The sequence below is a fragment of the Abramis brama genome (assembly GCF_963993115.1).
Source record: "Abramis brama genome assembly, chromosome: 15".
Classification (NCBI taxonomy): domain Eukaryota; kingdom Metazoa; phylum Chordata; class Actinopteri; order Cypriniformes; family Leuciscidae; genus Abramis; species Abramis brama.
The window spans coordinates 30439226-30464989 of record NC_139977.1 but is presented as its reverse complement, the minus strand read 5'-3'; the positions used below and the strand labels follow the sequence as shown (position 1 = coordinate 30464989).

At 37.6% G+C, this 25764-nt stretch overlaps 1 protein-coding gene across 1 annotated transcript in view; it reads right to left on the bottom strand.

The window, feature by feature from the left end:
- Positions 1-5794: 5794 nt before the first annotated feature.
- Positions 5795-25764, bottom strand: part of notch1a (notch receptor 1a) — a 32831-nt gene continuing 12861 nt past the window's right edge. The window contains exons 8-33 of the mRNA XM_084136439.1: positions 25528-25713; positions 25339-25452; positions 25105-25218; positions 24057-24290; positions 23858-23968; positions 21107-21445; positions 19774-19887; positions 18801-18920; positions 18571-18723; positions 18084-18312; positions 17703-17904; positions 17301-17454; positions 16537-16721; positions 15840-15972; positions 15485-15742; positions 14908-15020; positions 14183-14760; positions 13004-13417; positions 12711-12859; positions 11737-11947; positions 10885-10966; positions 10640-10802; positions 9363-9661; positions 8530-8677; positions 8312-8409; positions 5795-7914 (exon numbers count right to left, since the gene is read on the bottom strand). Of these exons, the coding sequence (XP_083992565.1) occupies positions 6730-7914; positions 8312-8409; positions 8530-8677; positions 9363-9661; positions 10640-10802; positions 10885-10966; positions 11737-11947; positions 12711-12859; positions 13004-13417; positions 14183-14760; positions 14908-15020; positions 15485-15742; positions 15840-15972; positions 16537-16721; positions 17301-17454; positions 17703-17904; positions 18084-18312; positions 18571-18723; positions 18801-18920; positions 19774-19887; positions 21107-21445; positions 23858-23968; positions 24057-24290; positions 25105-25218; positions 25339-25452; positions 25528-25713 (6086 nt within the window). The 3' untranslated portion in view covers positions 5795-6729. The remainder of the gene's footprint in view (positions 7915-8311; positions 8410-8529; positions 8678-9362; positions 9662-10639; positions 10803-10884; positions 10967-11736; positions 11948-12710; positions 12860-13003; positions 13418-14182; positions 14761-14907; positions 15021-15484; positions 15743-15839; positions 15973-16536; positions 16722-17300; positions 17455-17702; positions 17905-18083; positions 18313-18570; positions 18724-18800; positions 18921-19773; positions 19888-21106; positions 21446-23857; positions 23969-24056; positions 24291-25104; positions 25219-25338; positions 25453-25527; positions 25714-25764) is intronic.

The window sequence follows — 25764 nt, the reverse complement described above, 5'->3', positions numbered from 1 at the left end:
GAAATTCATACAGGTTTGAAACAACATGAGGGTGAGTATATGATGACAGAATTTTCATTTTAAAAGTGAACTTCTCCTTTAAGAATTCAGGGAACTGCCGTTGTTTTATCATTGTCACTAAAACCCAAGTCCCCAAAATACAGCCACATCGCCTCATTTTCTCCCTAGTCTGTACCTGGATAGTGCCTGCCTGCTGTACCAAAGGACTCTGAAAGCGATGTCTGTCTCGCCCTAGCAGCACCTGTACCTCTCCTTTCCTCCTCCTCTGACCGCCTCGTCATGACGTCGTCATATTCTGTCTTGTGATTTATATGTATATGTTTGATTAGGTTTGTGGTATTACCACAGTACCTGACTGTTTTGTTACACGTGTCACAAACCGCATCGTTTGAGTTTATGGAAGTGAAGTAGCTCCACACATAACTTCGCTTGCGTTCAACCATTCCGCCGGACTGACAGCGTGACTGAACAACATGTGCCAGCGGACTAAGTGGCTAGCGTGCTCTGCAGTTGTACAGTGCCATATTACGCTCATGACTTGGCAGGCGGAAGAACAAGTAGTTCCGACTAAGTTGGCATTATTCAGATAAACGAGGGTAATTGTGGTTACTTTCCGCTGTATTTCTATTTCCAATAAACTACATATTTGCTCCAAATTACTGAAATATCGATATTTTGATAAGATAATCGATTCTAGAACATACAAAGCTGGTATCGGAGATATCGATATTTTAGTATCGATCCGCACATCACTACATGTCAGGCTACAGTTGAGCGCTGAGGTAGAACTAATATAGGCTATTTCAGTTACCATGGACACACTTACAGTATAATGCAGGTAGGGCTGGGCGATATATCGATATAAAAAATATATCGATATATTTTTGAAATGCGATATGGAATTAGACCATATCGCATATATCGATATTGTTCAAATTTGCGCTGTGCCTGCCTGTGATCCTTGCTCCCCGCGCCCCCGCTCCTCCTAAACGTGTTATAATTTGCCTATATATAATATTTTCCCCTTTACTTAACGAAAGTTTAAGTAAAGGGGAATGCTTAGCGAAATGGGGGGAGAATGGCAAGCCTTTTAGTTCGTGGACTAAAAAAAATCAAACAGCCAGGTACGTGTCTTTGCACAGTAGGGCTATGTCACAGGAGACTTCAATATGGCAATAATGGTAAAAAAGTGCTAGGTCACCATCAATCAGAAGCTAGTCACAATGCTGCCGTTCATGCTCTACAGTAGCCTACATGCTCCCTGCCTGGTTTTCATAGATTAAAATAGCTTTTAAAATACGCCTACTGGCAATATTAAAGGGGTTTAAAACGTCTCAAAAAAAAAAAAATTCAGTCAGAAGAGATATATATATATATATATCTCTTCTGACTGAATTTTTTTTTTTTAGGCCAAGTCATATTCCTTTACCTTTTTACATAGTCGAGACCAATGGCGTTTTAAGGGGAGACAGCTTTTATAACTGATAACTGAGCTTTTATAACTGACGTAACATATATATATATATATATATATATATATATATATATATATATATATATATATATATATATATATATATATATATAGTTACGTCCCACCCACATAAGTCTAGGGGTAAATGGGGACGCAACAAAAGTAAAAACAAATTTTAAAGAGCGTTAATCTAAGTCCTGCCACAGCACCACATGCCACAAATATCCAGAAAAAGATTTTATTTCACAGCTCGTGGAACAAATACAAAGAAAAACACAAGGAAGCAATAGTTTCAGGAGAGGATAAGGCCAAAATAATAAACAAAAGACAATATAACTGGAATAATTTACCTCTAACTAGACCAACAAAGAAAAGAAGAGAAAAAATACAGAGTTATACCCTAACTCCCTTACTAGCCCCAAAACAGGAGAAAACAAAATTAAACAAAAGGGCATCCACCTCCCTACAGCTTCCAAATAAAACCAATAAACCCAAAACCCAAATAAGCAAACATTAAAGTAGCTGTTAAAGAGAATGTTAATATTAACAGCTATTAATCAAGCAACAAACTCAAAAGATAAAGAATGTAACTCTCTTTAACTAACATAACAAAAAGTAAGTGTTTGGAAAAATATCACAATGAACCAACAACAAGAATACTACAATGCCAAAATAGAATAATCAGCAGCTCAATAACCACCAATTGTAACTGCAACAACAGGCTGGACAGGAGAAAGACAATGCTCTGGAGAAAGCTCTTGGGGGAACGTTTTCTCGCCGTCTGGTAGCTGGAGCTCTGCTTTTATGCTGGCTCACTCTTAATTGGTAATCAGTTACAGCTGGGAGCGATCAACTCCTGCCAGGCAGATTGAGTAGAAGGAGCAAAAGAAAAAGAAACAAGACACATTAGAAGTAAATATAAAATCAATAATTAGCCTACTTCGTCTCTGGACGTAACAATATATATATATATATATATATATATATATATATATATATATATATATATATATATATATATATATATATATATATATATATATATTTATTATGTAGGCTACTTTATTATGTCTTTCAATTCAAACACATTTAACACAATTATACAAATTGACAGTTCCTTTAAAGACATCATATTTTCCCCCAATTATATTCATTATTTTTCCTTCTACTTTTTTTTCTTTTGTGATAATACCCACCAACACATAGCCTAAAAAACACATGATTAGAACAATAACCAAAAAGTACATAGTTAGACACTTTTACATATGATTTAAGGGGGAAAAGACAAAAAACAATAAATAAATATTAATAAAAATTTAACATTCACATATTTATATCAAACTCTTATAATGACACATAATTCCTAATAGTTATTCAAGTAATATTATTTGAATATCAAATATTCAATATTAAATAAGTAAATAAATAAAATAACAAATAACTAGAAATAAAAGGGAGGGAGGGTTATATAAAAATGTAGTTAATGTAGGCTAATATATATTTCTTTATTTTATGGAATATTCTTTGATTTTAGAGTTGCACATATCTTTTCAAAATGTATACATTTGATCTTAATTTCATGTTACCCTCTATGTACTTTAGAAACTAAATCTACTCATTTAAAACTGGGGATTCTTGCTTTCTCCAAAAAAATTATTGCATTAAAAGCTGTAATTCTCAGCATTCTAAATAAGTATACATCATCTTTATTAAGTAGCTTAGGTCCTATACCCAAAACTATATTTTGTATCTTTATATATTTAGTTTCTTAAAAAAAAATCTTCCCTGAGGCTACTTCTGTTCACTGAAGTACTTCTGTTTGCTAGAAGTTTACTGCAACTTATCCAACATAAAGATAAATTATTATAATTAGAAGATATTTATAGTGTTATAAAATATCGCATGGATTGGACTTATCGCATCTATTCACATTATTAGTAGCCTAATTGCAACCTCTTCATCCTCCTCATTTTGCGAAATTTGTAAAATGTACCCCGACGGAAACTGTTTTTAAAAGAAAACCTACTACTTCAGGGGTGCGTTTCCCGAAAGCATCGTTGGCCAACTATGGTCGCAAGTTCATCGCAATGTCCATTGAACTCTATTGGTAACGACGGAACTTGCGACCATAGTTGGCCAACGATGCTTTCGGGAAACGCACCCCAGGTCGACTCTGCACTGGAGCATCCTTTTTTTTTTTCACTCCAGGGAATGCGAGATCCGATCTATCCAGATACAGAAGCCACTTGATTTGGATAGGTGTAAACGCACCGTGTCCTGATTGGCTTATGATCCGAGCTGATATTTATACAGTGAGGTCCAAAAGTCTGAGGCCACTAGTGAAAATGCTTTAAATTTAGCGTTTTTCTAATTTTAAGCAAATATTTAAATTACAAATTATATTATTAGAATAACAATGAGGTCTATCTAGTAATCAAAAATTGTAAATATATATATATATATATATATATATATGTGTGTGTGTGTGTGTGTGTGTGTGTGTGTGTGTGTGTGTGTGTGTGTGTGTGTGTGTGTGTGTGTAAAACATCCGTGTAGTTACTTCAAGGAACAGTTGACCCAAAAAAGAACATTCTGTCATTAACATTGCCTATCGTTCCAAAATGCTATGATATGACTGACATTCAAACCAAATAATGAACAAAAAAATTGTTTTTACAAGCAATAACATTCTTTTTTAACATACAAATGCAGCTAATAGATTATTAATACAACATCAACATATTAATACAACACAATTAAACGCCCAAATAATTTTGCATTGAGCTGTAGTCTCCAGTAGCCTTCGTGTTTGATGTAAGCAAATGCAAAACCAGGTCTGGGCCCACACAAGATCTTCTGCTGCCACCTGCTGATAAATGATGCTAAATGCAATTTTAAACTTTATTTAAAGGACTTAAGGTCTTTGAAACATTTTCCAGTTTCAAAATGAAAAAGGAAGTTGCAAGTAGAGTGAACTAATGTTCCCATATAACATTTATTTATCAGCAGCAATGTTGAATTGAATGGCTCTCATATGGTAAATGTATTATTATTATTAGCCTTCCGGTATTAGCCTATTATTGTTGTTGTTTTGGTCTATTCGATAGCCTATCGGTTCTTAAAAGCTGTGGATCGGTCTTTTCTGTATTAGTTTCGCAAAATACGATACTGTGATAGTTCACCCCAAAATGAAGTTCAACCTCAAGTTGTTCCAAACCTGTATGAGTTTCTTCTTCTGTTGAACACAAAAGAAGATAGGCCTATTTTAAATAATGTTGTTAACCAGACAGTTGACGGGATGTGACGGTGAGGAAAGTTTCGCCTGTTTTGCATCTCGCTTTTAAAACGCTCATTTGAAAGGAAAATTCTAGCGGAGCATTTCATTTCATAGCGGAGCAGAGCAAGCGTTTTCAATTAATTCCAATGGAAGTTAAGCGTGAACACACACACCAGCTCCGTTCGGGAATTGCTTGATGGTGGGTTCATCATTGCCGATAAATAATTGATTATTTCCTTCAGCTGAGACACTTCAGATGCACACTGTTCAACATGATGGTTTTGAATTGCTTGAAATATGATTGGAATCACTTTGAAAAGGAAAATATAGTTAAGTGCAACATGTCATAGGCTACATAAAATTATAATGAGAACATCATTATAATTGTGTGATTAGGACATGAGACTTTTGTTTTTGTAATCAGGCACTCAAAAATTATAGAAAAATTTGGATTTAGACTCATTGCCCAATATATCGGTTATCAGCTTTCAAATATAAAGAATTATCGGTTATTGTTATCGGCCAGGAAAATCCTGATTGTGGAAATGTAAATATTGCGCTGTGTGATTTTTTTAAAAATCTGACATAGCACAAAAAATAAAAATGCACCAAATATAATGTTGCTGCTAATCATTGACATATTCAAGACTGTGATAATCCAAAGCCAAGGTTTTCACTTTGCATTTAGTATATGGAAAATAATTACATTTATGTGTTTTTTCCTCTTATACAAATTGATGGTATCGTCACCAAAACTGTAATTTAAAGGGTTAAAATCCTGAAATTAAATAAATAGTTGGTAGTTATGATGAGGACTGATGCTGGTTAAAAGATTTAACTCAGTAAAAGTGGAAAATAATAATAATATATAATATTTTAGGCAGTGTTTAATACGTGACCATTTTTGGTCCTTAACTCGCTAAGTGTGATTTTTTTTTAAATCTGACATAACACAAAATCTTATAGTGTATAAGAAATAGTAATAGTGATGCTTTTCACATGAATATTTTGAAGGCAGATCAAGACTGATGAGAGAGACATAGTAAAAGTAATGTCACCAAACGGTGTCCTTTATTGTGTCAAGAAAAGGTACTTTACAAAAAACATTGAACAAAATACTTTTTTTCCTCCACAAACTACAAGTCTCTCTTTTTCATGTTATCATTAGAACATTTGATCTGCATTTATAAAACATAAAAAGTCTGGAAAGCAACAATCACACCTCATGAGCAGCAATGATGTCATCACACTGCGACACACACACACGGACCTGTCTCTTTCTCTCTCTCTCTCTCTCTCTCACACACACACACCTACATGTGTTAGAATATGTCCTACATGTCTACAGCAGGCAATAAATAACAGTGATTGCTACACTACATATGAAAAAGCTCCCCAAAACACCTGAAGCAAGGTACCATGGGAAAAACATTTGAGTTCTCAATGAACTCAGAACAGTGTCTACAGACAATACTCGGTAAAATAGAATAAATCAGTCATAAACCACTCTCTTTTATGTAAAAACACAAACAAACGTGTGTAGAGTGCGCATGTGTCCATTTGAATACATCCAAGATACAATAAAGTCGCCATTTTAAGACTCTTTTTCTACGTTTTTTGTTCACAGAAAACTAATTGTTTGATAAAAGGACCATTAAAAAAAATCGAATTAATACTGAAATTAATTAAAAACAAAATAACCAAAGCAACAAAAAAAAAAAACTATTTTCTGGCAGCATCACAATATTCAAAATTATTTTCAGAACAGTAAATGTTCAAAATAAAAATAAAATACAGTATAAATTAAAAAAAGATCTTTTATATCTGTAGTCCAAAACGCATATAAATAAATACAAAAAATAATAAAAATGGTTCTTAGCATACAAAAATCAGTAAAAACAATACTTATCATTAATATAAAATCATTTAAAGAGTCTATTCCGTAACTCAGTCTAGCTTCTTGATGCTAAAGCCCCGCCTACTTGAAGGCGTCTGGTATATGGTTCATTTGCATACTGGTGGGTGGGCTTGAGATGCCCTCTGACCAATCAGACAAGTTGGAATGTGGAGACGAGCTTGACCATTGGTCAGGAGAGCCAGGAGAGGGCGTGAGGAACGGGTGGTCAGGAACCTGCGGCTGGTGACTGGGCGTGTTGTCCATAGGGTTGGAATAACTATGTTGAGAAGGCGGAGTCAGAAACTGCGTGCTAGAAATGGGAGGAGCCATGCGCTGGCTCTCCTGTGGTAGGATGGTCTGGATGGGGGCGTGTCCTGAGCCAGACTGAAGATCCAGCCCACTCAGGTCACCTAGGAAGTGATGAGAGAGGATGTGGCCAGAGGCGGCGTTGTTTTGATGCTGCATGGGCGCCATATTCTGGTGGGCGTGGTTGGGAATCATGTGCGACGCTGCGCCGAGGTGGCTAGTTTGCATTGTTGGATAGCCCATATGTGACATAGTGGTGGCAGGGTGCATTGTGGGTATCAGCTGTGTGAAACCTGCCTGCTGTTGTTGCTGTTGCACCCTTTGCAGCCAATCGCACGCCCCTGTTTGAGCTCCATTGTTAGTCACTGGCAGATGGGATAAGCGTGGAGGGGCGGAGTCAAACGGCTTGCCTAAACTCTGAAGAGCTCCGCCCATGTGGGAATCGGCCAATCCTTGGAGTTGATTCAAAGTGATGGGTGGGGACTGTTGAAAGGGTGACGTCATCATAGGTGGGGAGGAGACGTCCGACAGGTAACCGTGGGGCGACTCCAGCGAATCGACAGGCGAGAGGACGCCCACTTCCATAATCCCTCCGTTTTTGCCCTCTCCGTTCTTTTTCTTTTTCATTCTCATGTCTTTTCCGCTGTCCTTCCCTCCTCCCACGCCTTTACCCGCCGGTTTCCTCGCCTTCTTGGCCGTGTTGTTGTTGCCCGGGCTGGGTTTGATGCCCAGGTAGGTGTTGGGTGAGCAGAGAGGGGGTGATAAGGGCAGCGGCGGACTCCGGACCAGGTTGTATTCTTCTAATAGACGGACGATGTCGTGGTGCATGCGCTCCTGCGCGATGTCTCGTGGAAGCTGGTCTAGGTGATCCGCAATGTCACGGTTGGCCAAGTGATCAAGCAGGACTTTAGCGGTCTCGTAACTGCCCTCACGAGCGGCCAGGAAAAGTGGCGTCTCCTCCTACAAAACAAGGTTATTATCATTAACTTTTTTTGTTAAATTAAATAAAGCCAAAATAAAACAAATATTTGAGGAAAAACTTGAAGTAATAACCCTTGAAGTAAAAGTAAAATTAAAATTACTAACTAAGAAAAAACAAAAAAACAAACTAATAATAAATTGCACCTAAATATTAAAATAAAATGCACATAAAAATATTTAAAAAATGAAAACTTTACATGAAAATAAAAGCTAATTCCAAATATTAATAACTATGTTATATATACAAATATATAAATGTAATTAAATTATAAATATAAATAACACTGCTGCAAAAACACACACAAGTCACTTTTAAACTGGAATAAACATTTGAATTTTGACTTCTATAATAAACTCATCGACTTCAAAAACCCACCTTGTTATTCTGTAGGTCTTTATTCGCTCCATTCTTCAAAAGAACGACAGCAGCGTCCACGTTATTAACCGCAGCCGCCCAGTGAAGAGCCGACTTACCTACAGAAGAAACAAAAAAAAAGTGAGTTATTGGGGACCTCCATGCATCTTCAAAATAAGTTTTTTTTTTTTTTTAGAGAGAGATTTTGTTGAGATTATAATGTTTGTTTGTGATCATACCAGAATCATCAACAGCGTTCGGATCAGCATGGCAGTTAATGAGCTCTTCCACCATTCCCTCGACAGCCAATCGGGTGGCCAGGATCAGCGGAGTCGTTCCGTCATGCATGCGGGCGTCCAGATCCGTCGCTCGGTTCCGAATGAGAATCTATTTCCAAACACAAAGCCATGTTTTAACATTATTCAGCAACCAAGAGCATCTAGAGAGCACAACCTATACAAACGAAATGTGCACAAAGCTAAATATTATACATTGCATATTATTACATTGCATAAATATACATTTAATATATTAAATAAATTGTATTATAAATGTTAACTATGAAAAGACATTCGTTCGTGGAAAACTACTATATATAGTAGATATTCATATTTTGAATTGACTTTTCATTTTAATTTCAGTACTTTTGTTATTGTGCTTATATGTTTTTATTAGTTTTTGTATTTTTTTCTTAAATATTTTAGCTTTAACTTATATTTCAGTTTTAGTTTTAATAATTTTAGGACTTTGACAAACATATTTCAGTGAGTTGCAAAGGCAGCATTTTTAAGTTTTCCATCTTATATTAATATTTTACTTTATATCAGTTTTATTTCAATTACCAAAAATATTTATAATATTATAAGTAAATATGATATTATTAAAATTTCAATTAAAACAAAATAACCAAACCATGTTTTTTAAATACATTTATTATTATTGTTATATTGAATTACTATGTTAACATTCATGTCTTTAATCATATAGCTGTTGTCGCTTTCACACAAATAATTTAGTTTAAACCCTCCTGAATCATAATAAGCTGAATATAATGGGTACATTTGTTCTTTACCTGGAAGACACCCTGTGCGTCGGCAGCAACGGCAGCATGGAGAGGCGTGCGGCCCATGTTATCCTGGACATTAGCATCAGCGCAGGACTCCAGCAGGCGCTTGGCCGCGTCCGAGCGGGCGTAGCGGGCCGCCAGGTGCAGCGCGGTCTCGCCGGTCCGGTCCGTCTGATTGTGCAGGTTGGCACCGTGGTAGATGAAGTCCGTGATGACATCAGTGGACGGATCGTCTTCTCCCTCGCCGTTTTCATTCTCAACTCCGCCGCCACTGCACGACGCAATCATCAGTGGAGTGAAACCGTCTATGAGAGAGACCAAAGAGTTTACATCAGTAAATGTGTAACCGCCCGAATTTGTGTGAAAAAAAAAACGTTTTATTTCATTGTGTGATAAATAAATAAATGCTGTTTATATTTATTTACCAAATTTATGTGCACTCTTGTCATTTCAGCTCACTCTAGGAATGCACCGATACAAACAACCGCCCACTGCACGTCGTGTCTGTATCTGTACAACACTAGTATCTGTAACTAGGGCTGTCACTTTTGTGAACAAATCCTGTTCGATTTTGGAGACATACGTGTTCATTGAATCGATTGTAAAATCTATTTTCCATGTCTAAAGACGTTTCCATTTTAAACGCCAAATATGGGCAAATCCATGGACAACTAACAGGCATTGAACGTAAAGAGGGCGCGCCGCGCTTGAGACATGCACAAGTCAGCAATATTCCTGATGATTTATTGGCGTGGATTTTCGTGCACAATGACAAACAGGAGTGCAACATTCTCGAAAAACAATAAGCAGAGTGGACTGCCATAACATCAATGAACAACATCACTGCAGGCTTCAACATGGCTGTGTTTACCATTAGAAATGTCAAACAAATTGCGCCTACGTAGGCGATTGTAGACCGTAGCCTGAATCTGTATCTGTATGCCTGAGACTGTCTGAATACCGGCAGAATTCAGAGTTTTGTAGTAAAAAGAGACACATTATGCAGAAGTATAATTTGCTGTTGTGTGTGTTTGTCAGAGCCTGCAGTTGCTGTGTGACGCGCGTTCGCTGCGGGCGAATCGTGACGCGCTCCGAGAGAAGGCCGTTAAAATCGATTCCCTATTTTCGTTTTCGAAACTTGTGTTGGTTGGTCCGATCGATTGTGCAAACGATTTTCAAACGTAAAGTGACAGCTCTATCTGTAACACGCCCGCTCCGCGACACTAGTAGTTTTGTGAGGTGTCAGATTTAACACTGATCATGGTAAAGGTCTAAGCGCTCACCAGGCCCGCGGACATTGACGTCCATGCAGTCGTTCTCGATCTCGCCCTGCGGTGGCGTCGGAGCCATCGAGTTCAGACGCAGGTCAGCGGCGTCCAGGTGCTGCTGCGTCCACTGACGGTGATCCAGCTGACCAGTCATGTCCAGAATCGACTGCTCCTCAAACTACACACAAACACACACAGTTACACTTTGGACTTAACTGTACACAGAGAGCAGACAGTCTTTGAACGGCGAGCACACTCACCCGGAATCGTTTAGCGGTGTCGTCTTCTGCCCAGTCGCTCAGTTGTTCATCCATCAGAGAGCTGTCAGAGTTTTTCAGAGGCCTGATGGGAAACAAAATTGTATGTTATCAATAAAGGTGGAAAACGTTAAATTTTTGTGGAATTTAATTTTACAAAAATATATGACACTGTCCCTTTAATTGTTATATTATATTATTATACATTTATATATTATTAAATTTCATTATTAAAATGTTTTAATATTAAAACACTTCTTTAACGAAAACTATGATAAAAAATATTCGTCGACAACCTTTTTTCCATTGCTAAGACTAGACGATGAGATATCAATGTCATTAATAACTATATAGTCAATAACTGACTATATTAACAATATGCAATATCAACGACGAAAAAAGAGAAGACTAAAATGTAGTTAAAAAATAAATAAAACTTTACCAAAATCTTTACTAAAAATATAATTATTTAACCATTATGCAGCATGACAAAAATGTGAAAAGTTTTCATTGACCAAAATTAGTTTTAGTGGACTAAAACTTGGCTAAACAACAACCGGAAAAGGTTGACTAAACAGTAATAGTCCCACAGGACTAAATTTTAAAATAGCTGACGAAATTAACACTAATTTTCAGTTTACATTTTCATTTTAGTGATTTTATGTGCTTTTGTCATTTTGCCAAACATTTTTATTATTTCCAAATTAGCTTTATTTTTATTTTAGCAATTTTAGTACTTCAACTTAAACCTATTTCAGTAAGTGGCCAAGGCAACATTTTAAATGTTCATTTAAGTTTTTCCATCTAATATTTAAATTTGACACGGTCGCTTTAATCAAAGTGCCACACACTCACTTGAGTCCGACAGAATCTTCTCCGACCGGTTCCCTTCGTTTCTTTTTGGGTTCAGAGACTTTAAATCCCTCTGGAAACCAAAGCTGTCCGTGTTCCCTCTTCCTCTTCCTGGAGACCACGACGCCCACCGCCGCCAGGGCCAACACCGCCAGAGCAAGAAGCACCAGGAACATGGGGTACATCTCCCCAGTCTTTGAAGGCACGTCCTCACCTGCGCACAGACACAGTTAATGATGTAATGGGTGTTTGAGTTGCACATAGTATGTTTAAATGTTGTTCCCTAATAATTTTAATAAAGCTGAAAAAAATTACATGAAAAACAATAAGTTGCCAAGCAACATCTCTAACTTTTGTTTAAGGTGAAGTCCTATAATTAGGAAAACCAAACCTGATATAAAATTAAACATACATAGTCATATAAAAAACCTAATAAAAATGACAAATTAAAATGTAACTAAAAATAAAATAAAAAGCTAAAATAAAATATTGGATGAAAAACTTGAAATGAAAATTAAAAATGTTGCCTTGGCAAATAAATAAATAGAATAAAAATAAATTAAACCTGAATAGAAATATATTTTTTTATAAAGTAAAAAAAAATGACAAAAGCACATAAAATTACTAAAACTAAAAACTGAAGATGTAAAAATAAATAAAAATAGCAAAAGCACATAAAATTACTAAAATTAAAAACTGAAGACGTAAAAATAAATAAAAATAGCAAAAGCACATAAAATTACTAAAATTAAAAACTGAAGACGTAAAAATAAATAAAAATAGCAAAAGCACATAAAATTACTAAAACTAAAAACTGAAGATGTAAAAATAAATAAAAATAGCAAAAGCACATAAAATTACTAAAATTAAAAACTGAAGACGTAAAAATAAAAAGGGTAATTAATTTTGATAAATACTATAATAGTATACAAATAATAGTAAAATAACAGTGTTTTTGGCCTAAACGTGGCACTCACTTGTGACGGCCTCGATGATGTAAGGAACATTGAGGTTCCCGCTAGAGGCCAGCGCTCCGAGGAATGCCGCCACATCTGTCGCGCTCTGGAAACACTCGTCAGACTGCTGATAACACTGACGGTTGTCAATTTCCAGATAGACAATAGACCTACAACACACAAACATGTAAACATTTTAATCACAAAGTTTAAAAGCACATTAAAAATGGTGCACACATGACATAATATAACATCACATATAAATTGTTAGTTGCATTTTTATTATTTTGATTTCAGAAACTCAGTACACTCACCCTTTGATCTCCATTTGATCCAGTTCTCGTCGTAGGCGGGGCTTCATGAATGACGTCAGGCTCCTCCTGGCTCGCTGCAGCAGCTGGGCCGGGTCGGTCCAATCAGAGCGTTTGTGTTTGCTCAGCTCGTGCTCGTTGCCGTAGTACGGGAAAATGAGCGGCTCTCCGTTAGCATCCCGGCGGAACACCACGTTCGTGTGCAGAAGTCCGCTCAGCTCTCGGAGGAAAGACGAGGAACGGTTGCGAAGATCATCGGGTGGGATGTGGACCACTAGTACCAGACTTCCCACGGCGAGTTTCTGAGGAACGTCATCGGCACAGTCGAGACCGTCCCATTCGCACTCCGCGTTATTACAGCCCTGGTCGCAGTGACCATCCAGATAGTGATCCCTACAGTACTGATCGTACAGTGGACTGGAGAGAGAGAGAGATTGAAGAGGAGGTTGAGGGAGAAGTTACAAATTAATGTCAAATTTTCCACTGATCTCCTCTGTATGCAGTTTTTACTTTAGCATTTTTTTTTAAAAATTATTATTATCATTACATTTATTAGGATTTTTTCCATTAGGATGCACAGTTTTCCACAGTTAATATAAGATTGTACAATTTATACTAAAATTGGTCCAAAATAAAATTAAATACTTTCTAAATAAAATGAATAATTATAAAATAAAAAAAATAAAAATTAATTTCAGTTACTTGCTTGATTTCTCTGTATGCATTTTTGACTTTTGATTTTTTTTTTTTATATATTATTATTTTCATTACATTTTTTTTATATTATTTTTTTCATTACATTTCCCACAGGTAATAAAAGATTGTACAATTTATATAAAAATGGGTCCTAATGTAAAAAAATAAATAAATATAAATAAATAAATAAATAAATAAATAAATAAATATATATATATATATATATATATATATATATATATATATATATATATATATATATATATATATATATATATATATATATATATATATATATTTTTTTTTTTTTTTTTTTTTTTTTTTTTTACATTAGGACCCATTTTTATATAAATTGTACAATAAATAAATATATAGAGATGTCAGAATTAAACAAATAACAGTGAAAAATAAAGAAAAATAAAAGTAATAAAAAAAAAAATGTAAATCATAAAAACAAATAATAAAATAAAAATTTGTTTCACTTACTTGCATTGCCCCTCCAGGCTTTGGCAGTCGAATCCATCATATAGGCAGCCAGCATTGGCGCACTGCTCGTCGCATTTCCCGTCGTTGAAGTACCTCCAACACTGCAGGGCAGCGCTACAGTTCTGCCACGGGTCGTCGAAATTCAGAGAGCAGTCGCCGCCGTCCCATCCACACGCGTGGTTGTTACACTGCGTATCGCAGATGGCATTTCCACCCCTGCCTTCACACTGAGCGACTTCACATCTAATCATCCATCCATCCTCCGAGGGCGGGGCGATGTCCCGGCCCTGCCCTCCATTGAAGGAGTAGTCGAGGATGTGGCAAAGGAGTCCGTTGAAGTTGGCGGGGCAGGAACAGCGGTAGAACGGAGCGTCGTTGATCGGTTGGCAAGTGCCCCCGTTGTAGCAGGGGTTGGTGAGGCACGGCGAGTCCATCCGTGTTTGGCACTCGTGCCCACTGAAGCCCGGCGGACAGAGACAGCGAGGACTCAGGTGACCGGAGACGCAGGTGGCACCGTTACGGCAGCGCAGGGAGCCGCAGGAATGAGCGTCATATTCGCAGGAGGAGCCAGAGTAACCCTGAGAGAGAACCACTGGTTAGCACGTGTGTTAATGTGTATGCTCTATTCATCTCTCTAATCAGCTCTCAAGTACTAATGGTGTTTATGCGGTGTTAAGGAAGTTTGAATAACAGCATTCGCCTTCAAGATGCGGGTTTGTACTCACCGGCTGACACTTGCAGATGTATCCGTGTTTGGTGTTGCTGGCTACAGCGCATGTTCCTCCATTTCTGCATGGCGTGTCCTTGCAGCCGTTGAACACGGTTTCACAGCGCTTGCCTGTGAATTAAAAAAACTAAATATTAAAACAAAGTTCACAAAATTCTCTGGGTCATACATCACCTTCAAAATGCAATAAACAAATAAATATTTTTAAATTGTAACTCATATTTGTGAAGTACAATTTATTATTTATACAATTTAATTTGTGCTAAGAAACAAATAAAATGTTCACAATTATAAGTATACTCAGTATAAATAAATAAATGTGTCTGGACTGGGTTTTCTTCTTTCCATTACTGTTTTACAGTGATTGCATTATAGTAATATACATTTGAGAGAGAAATAAGCTTAATTGTCATTAAGACAAAACAGTATAATAATTTCTGTCGTTTGAGATAGACCAACACTAAATTATCTAATGTTTACTGTATTCATATTGGTCATTTTCAATGATATATGTGTTTATTTTCACTGCAAATGTGATCATTTGTGGACATTCATGCCCTGATGTGTGTTCGCACCGGTGTATCCTGTACGGCACTCGCAGCGGAAGTCATTGGTGAGTTGTACGCAGTTGTAGGATCCGTTGGGGTCACAGGGGTCAGACAGGCACTCGTTGACGTCTCCTTCGCAGCGCTCGCCTACAAAACCGGCCGGACACACGCAGCCGTAACCGCCTATGCGATCCACACACCGGCCACCGTTAAAACACCGCGACTCGCCGGTTAGCGGATCCACAGCTGGGGAACAGTCATCGACGTCAATCTCACAGTGAACACCTGTAAACACGGGCAGAGAAAACAAATCGAAACAATTCACCAACTGAAATATTAAGCGATGGATCCAGCGTCTGTGAGCGTGTGAATGTGCGCGCACCTTGCGTTCCCCGTGGGCAGGAACATTTGTATGTGTTTATGAGGTCGATGCAGGTTCCTCCGTTCTGGCAGGGTTGAGACAGACACTCGTTTATCTCCTTGCTGCAGTTGACCCCGTGATATCCAGGAACGCACTGAAAGAGAGAAACAGACGTTAGACTCATACAAATGATGAGCATGTCATTGCACATGTATGTGTGTTTTTTTACCTCGCATACACTCCAGAGAAAAAGACAGCTAGTTTAACATGCACATTATACAACATATTTGAATTTCTGTCAATAAATTATCTATCTATCTATCTATCTATCTATCTATCTATCTATCTATCTATCTATCTATCTATCTATCTATCTATCTATCTATCTATGTCTGTCTATCTATGTCTGTCTATCTATCTATCTATCTATCTATCTGTCTGTCTGTCTGTCTGTCTGTCTGTCTGTCTATCTATCTATCTATCTATCTATCTATCTGTCTGTCTGTCTATATCTATCTCTATCTATGTCTATCTATCTATGTCTATCTATCTGTCTGTCTTTCTATCCATCTTTCTATCTTTCTTTCTATCCATCTTTCTTTCTATCTATCTATCCATCCATCTATCCACCAACCTATCCATCCATCTATTTACGTGTCTGTCTATCCATCTCATATAAATGATGTGCATGTCAGTGTACATGTGCATGTTTTCGTACCTCACAGCTGTATCCGCCCAGGTAGTCGGTGCAGGTTGCCCCGTTCTGGCAGGGGTTCGGCTTGCACTCATCCACCTGCTCCTGACAGTAGCTGCCCGTGTATCCGGCCTGACATCTGCACAGGTGTGTGTTACCGACGTCAACACACTGACCCGCATTACGACACAGAACGACCACAGACACTCCTGAGAAAGAGAGAGACAGCTAGTTTATTATGTGCAACTTTAATGTGGCAAACAAGTTGAACAGTAATTGGCTGCTTGTTTAAATTGCTAGAAAAAAAGAAAGCACATTCTAACCAGTTCAGAAATTACAAATATTGTAATTGTAAAATTGTAATATTGTAATATTGATTAAGTGATCAAAATGTAATAATTTTGGTCTAAGAAATATTTAAATTTACTATCTAAAATTGTATATAATTTTAAACGGGGATTCCCAAACCTTACTGTCAGCAGAACTCCTAAAATATTTACTTGAAGTACCCCTGAAGTTTATATTTCAACAATTGCAATAATTTAACAACACATTTGCATGTTCATGGTTCCCTGATGTTGGTGAATAGTCACATGACATGCAGAGAAACTTTTTTTTCATTCTTTCATTCAGGGTCAGAAATGACAAATTTTGCAAAAGTTATCAAAATGTAACACGGAATCTAAAATTTTATATATTTGTTACACATAAAATATATCTTATTTTGAGCCTATTAAGTTTTAAGTGTTTAGTAGAGAAGTAGTAGTCTATTTAGCCGTGATTGTTACCTTGCTGCTTGGCAGCAACCTCACAGCTGACACTGGGCACGTCGCAGTAGATGCCCGTCCAGCCACTGGCACACTGGCAGGTAAAAGACGCCCCTTGCTGCCAACATGAGCCACCGTTTTTACAGGGAGAGGAGTCACACCAGCGCACCAGACTCTAAAACACACATCAGTAGATAAAACGTGTGAAATATATCTATATCATGAAAATATACCATTTTATATATATATATATATATATATAAATATACACACTGTGTGAGTGTGTGTGTGAGTGTGTGAGTATGCATGTGTGCGTGTAAGTATGCGTGTGTGCATTTATGTCATGTGTGTATGCATGTGTGTATGCACATATACATACACATATACATATACATACACATGTATATTAGCGTGTTTGTGTACCTGGCAGTTGAGTCCGGTGTATCCGTGTGGGCAGGTGCATTTGTAGGTGCCGTATCCATCCTGGCAGGTGCCTCCGTTTTGGCACGGCCGCGAATCGCACTCGTTAACGTCATGCTGGCAGTAATTCCCGGTGAATCCCGGCAAACACACGCATGAGAACGAGTTTATGCCGTCCACACATGTTCCACCATTAAAACACGAGCTGCAAACGAAAAATCACAATAATGCATTTTCATTTAAAAAATGAAATGAAATTCATTTAAAATGCATTTAAATTCAGCACGTGATGTCCACTCTGAATCATCTCTTATTGACTTTAATGTGATTTCTATGTAAAAAGGTCTCAACTTTTGGCAGTATGGTGGAATAAGGTGTGTCTACCTCTCAGTGCAGTCCGGTGTGTTGATCTCACAGTTGATGCCGCTGAATCCTACAGGGCAGCTGCAGGTGTAGCTGTTGACACAGTCGGTGCAGTTCCCTCCGTTACGGCAGGGGGCGCTCACACACTCGTCTATGTCCTCTGCACAGCGCTCCCCACGGAAACCAGCCAAACACACACACATAAAGCCGTTCACACGGTCCTGACACACACCGCCGTTACTGCACGGATCTGAGAGAGAGAGAGTAAATTATAATTACTGCCGTATTCTGGCTTATCTTAACTTTTAATAACTCTGCAATGACATTAAATAGAGAATACAACTTAATAATGTGTCAAAACCACATAGTTTTGAATGTCATTGTAGTGTGGTTAAAGTTTCAAACAATGGCCATTTTAAAACCTAGCAAGTTGTCAATATAGGCAGGATTAAAGGGCACCACAATCTATGATAGCCAACAATGCTGTCTGGGTTTGTCCATTTCTTACTTGGCATGCAGTCGTCAATGTCGTTCTCGCACAGATCTCCGGTGAATCCGGGGTTGCAGCGGCACTGGTATCCACCACTCAGGTTCTCACACACCCCTCCGTTAGTGCAAGGATTCCTCACACACTCGTTAAAGTCCACCTCACAAGTCTGACCTGTGTAGCGAGAGTGTAGTGATGATGATGATCATATAGAGAGCATGAAACTCAAACAAATTCGCACACACTCTTACCTTGCCATCCAGCAGGACAAGCACAGGAGAAACTAAGAAAATCCTCCGATTCGCGACACATGCCTCCGTTCTTACAAGGACGCTGCGCACAGGGAGCCAAAATGTTCTCACACACCTCGCCTGAAACACACATTGAGAAAGTGTCAAAATGGATGCAAAAGATATATAGGTCAGGGTTATTATTGTTAAATAAAATGTTAACTAATTCATTTCAGTTGCCAAGGCAAATCAATTTTGTTTAGTTTAAGCTGAAGTATTGAAATGGAATAAAATTAATAAAAACTATATAGACATTTTATTTTATTTTTTATAAAAAAAACAAACAAATAAAAACTTTAAAAATATTAGTAAAAACTATAATAGTATCAAAAATACTAAAATATGGGAACAATACATTAAAAAAGGCACATTGTACACTCCTTGAATGTTCAATTATTAAATATTTTAGCTAATTTGAATGTGTCCTGCTACCAATAAAAGCGTAGTAAACATTTGACCATGTTTAAACTAATCTTGCAGAATTTTGCAGGTTTTCCCCTCAGAAATAAGTGCAGAAAATAAGGAAAAAAGCCTGTAGATTCAGCACAGAAGTTAATCTTTCATTGTTTTTTCAGTCTCGCTCTTCTATGGCCTCATTTTTCCAGCTCAGTTCCTGCAGGCACTTCCTTATCAGTTTCCACTGTGACCAGCCATAGCAGGAAGTCACTTGGAGTTTCCTTCTATTGTCAATTCTTTGCCTCAACAGGAAACAGGAAGAGGCCAAACAGGAAATAGACCTATTTGAGTAGCCACCCTCGACACAGTGGTGTTATTTCACATCCCCAGATAGTTTTATGCACACCTCTGCAAAGTTTGCCGTTTCATAATAATAAAAAAAAAAAGCAGCTGCACAATGGGTGTTGGGTGGCAAATAGTTCAGCAGAGCACAAGTTTGTGTGTGTGTGTGTGTGTGTGTGTGTGTGTGTGTTTGTACCTGTGTAAGGCAACATGCAGTTGCACTTGAATCCGGCCACATCGTCGATACAGGAGCCCTGGTTCAGGCAGGGGTTGGATGCACACTCGTTAATGTTAGTCTGGCAGTTGGGACCTAAACGCAAGAAAACACCCTGTTAAATCATTACACACTCAAAGTGCAGAAATAAAAGTACAAAAGTCTGAAAATATATGCTTTTGAGTGTGTGGTGTTACAATGTTATTTCTTTTTAAATTCTAGGTTATACAATTGTGTAATATAATTAGCTTAAATTCCTTATACTTAATACTTTTAATAACTGCTTTTTCGGATTTTGCATTTAATGTAGTAAAACTGTGCATTTTTAGTTGAAAAATTCTCTTACATAGCAGAACAAATTGTAGACAGACTGAACGACAGACAGACAGACAGACAGACAGACAGACAGACAGACAGACAGACAGACAGACAGACAGACAGATAGATAGATAGATAGATAGACAGACAGATAGAAAAAGTACAAGTGTGCAAATGCATACTTTTGAGTGTATTAATACTTATTTTAGTTTAATAATGTATTGAAAAATATAATAAAATATTACTTTATTTTTAAATTATTAATTTTTATTTATTTATCCACTTTATTTATTTATTTATTTATTTATTTATTATGCCCGAAAAACATGCATGCATACTTCAAAAATATTATTCAATCCAGGCAAAACTGGCATACGATTTGTCATTCAACACTGTATACCTGTATGCAAAACAGCAGCAAATATATAAAAGAAGGCAAATGCATACTTTTGAGTGAATTTAGACTTTTATATTATTTAAATTCTATTTAAATAATGTATTGAAAATTACATAAAATAATATTACTTTTATTTTAATTGTATTATTTTTGACATTTTAGACTACAAAGATTTATTTAGATTCAATATATTTTATTTTATTTTGACATGGCAGCAAAATCTAAGCATACAATATTATAAAACTTGCGTAAAATTGCACAAACCCTTTTTGTGCAATTTTTCGGGCGATCACACGTAAGCATTAGCTTAGCTAGCTAAATGAATCATCTGAAGATTTCTTACTAAACTTTTAGGTTCAAACATCTAAAAACTGCTGTTTTGACGTTGCATTCAATACCATTGTTAGTAGAAAAAGCTGAACATCTCTTAAGGCCAATTTAAATTGTATAAATTGGGCTTTACTCTTACTCAATGCAGCGCAGTGTGTGCAATATCAGCCCAAAAAAGCATGCACACTTTGATATTATGCCAGAGTAGTTCTAATGCATTTGTATACTATTTAGGAAGAATAGCATGTGCATCGGTACACCGCGTCTTACCGCTGAAGCCAGCTCTGCAAGTGCACACGTAGCCGCTGGTCATGTCCTTACAGGTGCCTCCGTTCACACACGGGTTGGACAAACACTCGTTGATGTTGATGTCGCAGTTGCGTCCCGTCCAGCCGGCCTCGCACATGCATCTGTAGCTGTTGATCTGGTCCAGGCAGTTGCCGTGAATACAGGGGTTGCTGGAGCACTCGTTGTGCTGAGAGAGGCAGGTGGCGTCTCGGAAACCCTCCGGACAGAGGCAGGTGAAGGTGTTGACCCCGTCGATGCAGGTGCCACCGTTATGACAGGGGTTTATCGCACAGTCATCAATGTTGATGTTACACATTGAGCCTGTGAGGAAAAACAATATGTATTAAAATAGTGTGTAAGACAACAGAAAAATGCAACTTGCTTTTAAGAGCAAAACTGAACTCAAATGGCACTGAGAATTGGTTAAGTGAGAAACAAAGCACTTAATTGGGGAAATTGAAAAATACAAAATAAGATACACCGGTGTTTTGCCAGATGAGAAGTTTATTCTATGCATCATCGTTTTACTACTTTAATTCATTTTACTGTTAATCCATTCCTTTTATAACCGTTTTAATTTCCCTTGCTTTTATTTTGTGCTTATTTTTATTCCTTTCTATGTAAAGCACTTTGAATTGCCATAGTGTATGAAATGTGCTATATAAATAAACTTGCCTTGCCTATTGTAAAATGTTTAAATATAATTTATTCCTGTGATCAAAGCTGAATTTTCAGCATCATTACTCCAGTCTTCAGTGTCACATGATCCTTCAGAAATCAGTCTAATATGATGATTTGCTGCTCAAGAAACATTTCTCATTATTATTATTATTATCAATTTTGAAAACAGGCTGAATCATATATTTTTTTTTAAATCTTTTGTAATGTTTTACTGTCATTGCTTCCCAAAATATAGCAAAATACACAAGTGGCCCTAGTTACAACAGCAGAACTGAAACAGAAATTGAGGAAACTTGAAAAACAACCAAGTTTGACCTAATTTAAGACTGTAAAAGAGGTTAAATTGATACCAAGTAGTTTCTAAGGTGAATATCACATTATCTTCATGATAATAAACAACTTAAATGCCATTCATATTGCATTCATATGTGTGGAGAAAAGCCTGTCATCATTTTCCTAATTGACCATCTTATATATCAGATGATGCCCTCCAAAGAGTCTTACAGTGATCCATCCAAAAGTTTGAACCTTAAAACTATCAATAAGTTAAAACGCATGTAAAAACAAAACCACACTCAGTAGTAAAGGAATTTTCCTCGGGACTCATATGTGTGTTGACCTCTTGTTTTTTGTCTGCCTTTGTGTGTGTGTGTGTGTGTGTGTGTGGGCCCCATCCCAAATCTCCAGCCCTGCTCCAAATGCACAAAGGATTTCCTCCACCCTCTTGTGCTCTTTCATTCCTCCTTTCTTTCCATCTTTCAGACCCGCTCACACACCCCTCACACACTCGCTGGGGGGAGGGCAGGTCCTACAGAGGGCTGTTCGCAGATACAAAAGGACAGACCCTATTTCACACACGGCCGAACAACAATTACCCCGTCAACACACACACACACAACCCTCCTCTGTAGGGTAATGGGTAACTGTTTGATTCTCTAACAACAATGGGACTTTATTGCAGTTTCTCTCTCACAAACACACTATACTGAGTGTTATGCTTGCTATAATACATATAGCACTGCTCAAATTGTTCAGTGATGCTAAAGGACACCTGTTCACCTACTGCGCAACACACAGACTGCTAACCATTAACCTTGGTTTACATTTCAGGGATTGTTTTAATTCATTTTTATTATGTAGCAAACAATAAGGCCTTTGAGGCCATGCTTTATAATCCATATACACAAAAAGCAGCACAAAATGGGAGATTATGCTTTTTTAGCTTAGCATCCAGAGTTATTTTAGTAGTAAAAAGTAGTAATATTGAGGTTGAAAAGTGAACTGTCCTCTCCTTATATGGAACAAAGGATTGTAGGCAATATCAGCCCTTAATAAAATAAAGTTGCAATGACAATTTGTGTCCTTAATGTTCTTATTATGTTTGACAGTATTGGGACATACTACAACGTTAAAAAAAATTGTGTTTTTGTTTCCTCCGTATGCTATTTGCATGTAGGTATTAGCATCTAACTAAATTAATTACTTTAAAAGTCTTTTTTAACTTTTTGACGTTACAGCTTTGCACTCAATGCTGTTTTATAGAAGAAAAAGTTGTTAAATTGAGGTTGGAAAACATTTTACGAGGGAAAAAAAAGAAGATTGTGGGCAACATCAGCCCTAAATAGAATAAATGACCATTTTTTGAAGGTTGGCAATGTCTTATTTCCTATCCGAAGAAGTTATCCAATCATAATACAGGAAATTTACATATTGAATTCTTAAGATACAAACAGGCTGTTTAATTCTAAGGGTCAGAAATAAGGTGGAATATTTTGTGATTGTGTCCTTAATGTTTGTATGTTGGCTGCCCTTTAGCCGTGACTATATTCACGGTTTAGCAAAGCCTATTGTACCTTTCTCCCTAAATACAACATAAAAAGGGTCACTCTTGTGATCAGTCAGGCCGAAGCATTAATGTAAAGCACACCTGTGTGTGTCCCAGTTGGGAAAGGCAGTCTCTGTCCTAAGTCATATCTGTTATCTGATACACAAGCTCTGCACTTCGCTGGCCACCTGTTCTCACACACATACACAGATGCTGCACTGACTCACCTGTGTATCCGGGTTCACACACACACTCGTAGCCGTTGATCTTGTCGATGCACTTTCCATAGTCACATGGTTTACTCTTGCAGTCGTCGATGTTTATCTCGCAATTCACACCTGCGGTCACAATCACGACATGATAAATGTGTCATCATGTACTCACCGTCATACTTCGCAAGGGTTTTTATGTGTGTGCATGTGTTACCTGTGGTTCCTTTAGGGCAGGTACAGGTGTACGAGTTCTCTCGATCCTGACAGGTGCCTCCATTTCGGCACGGTTGGCTTAAGCACTCGTTTATGTTGGTCTCACACAGGCGCCCGGTGTATCCAGGGCGACAATCACAGGTAAAAGAGGCCACGCCATCCCTACACACGCCGTAATGACAAGGGCTCGACAAACACTCGTCGATGTCCAACTCACAGTGAGCGCCAGCAAAACCTGCAGAAAACCCACATTCTGTATTTAGAATGTCACCAGTGACACTCATTTCCTATTCTAAGAGGACAGCCAATCATAACACAGGTAATTTGCATATGGAATTTTTTAATATGTTGCGTCCGAAATCGTATACTATATAGTAGGTATTGCATTTGGTTTGAAACTTTGTGACCGTTTAAAAAAAAGTATGTTCTATATAGTATGCATGTGTAGTATGAATGAAATTTGGATGCACTACATCCGCCATTATGTCACAGTCACGTGACCTACGGATTCAGTTGCGTCGCTTCACTGCCATTCACAACTCCTCTCCCGAGGCCTCATGGGATAGTAAAGTGTCTATCAAATGCATCCTTAAGAATCTCAGCAGAAGCCGTAGATCATCCCGCTACTGTTTTTCGAATACCTTGTATTCGGACATACTGTTGGCGTACAGTTTTTCGCATACTATATAGTAGGGAAGTATTTGATTTTGGACGCAGCAACAGTTACAAAAAAACAGTCTAATTCTAAGGGTCAGAAAGATGTTGCAAGAACACATCACAACCATCGTTCCATATTTAGAATGTTGGCAGTGACTCATTTCCTATTCGAAGAGGCTAACCAATCATAATACAGGTAATTTACATACAGTATGTAAATCATAAGATACAATTGCAAAAAAACTGACTTTAATTCTAAAGGGTCAGAAAAAGGTGAAATATTTTAATGAAAACAAATGTGAAAGGTTTTTGATGAAAACATCACATGTCACATTACAAATTGGAGAAACAATTTGCTACAATATACAGAATAAGACTTGGAAAAGGTGTACCTGGAGTGCATTCGCAGGTGTATTTGTTCGGTCCGTCTGTGCACTTAGCGCCGTTTTTACACGGTGTGCTGGCGCACTCATCCACATCCACCTGACATAAATTCCCAGAGAACCCTGGAGAGAAATAAATACATGCCTTGTTTATTTTGATTGCTCAACTACAATGCACATTTATAAAAAGACCTAACCGTGGCTAATTCTTATGATCAGATCTCCAAACAATTGTGAAGTTACCTTTGGGGCAGTCACAGTGGAACGAGTTGATCTTGTCGATGCATTTTCCGTTATTGAGGCAAGGCTGTGATGCACAATCGTCGGTGTTTATTTGACAAAACACACCCTCGTAACCTATACATCAAAACAATCAGTCAGACAACAGTGGTGACGTGCTTTTGATGCAGGTAAATGGTAAAAGACCCGCACCTGGCATGCAGATACAGTGGAATCCACCGATTTGGTCGAGGCAGGTGGCGTCGTTCTGGCAGGGGTTTGACTTGCACTCATTGACGTCCATTTCACAGCGCGGGCCTTCATAGCCTTGGAGACACTTGCACTGGAAGGAGCCTTTAGTGTTGAGACAGCGTCCGCCATGCTCACATGGGTTTGCACCTAAAATGCATCAATCAAACATTAATGTAATGCAAAAATCGTACAGCATTT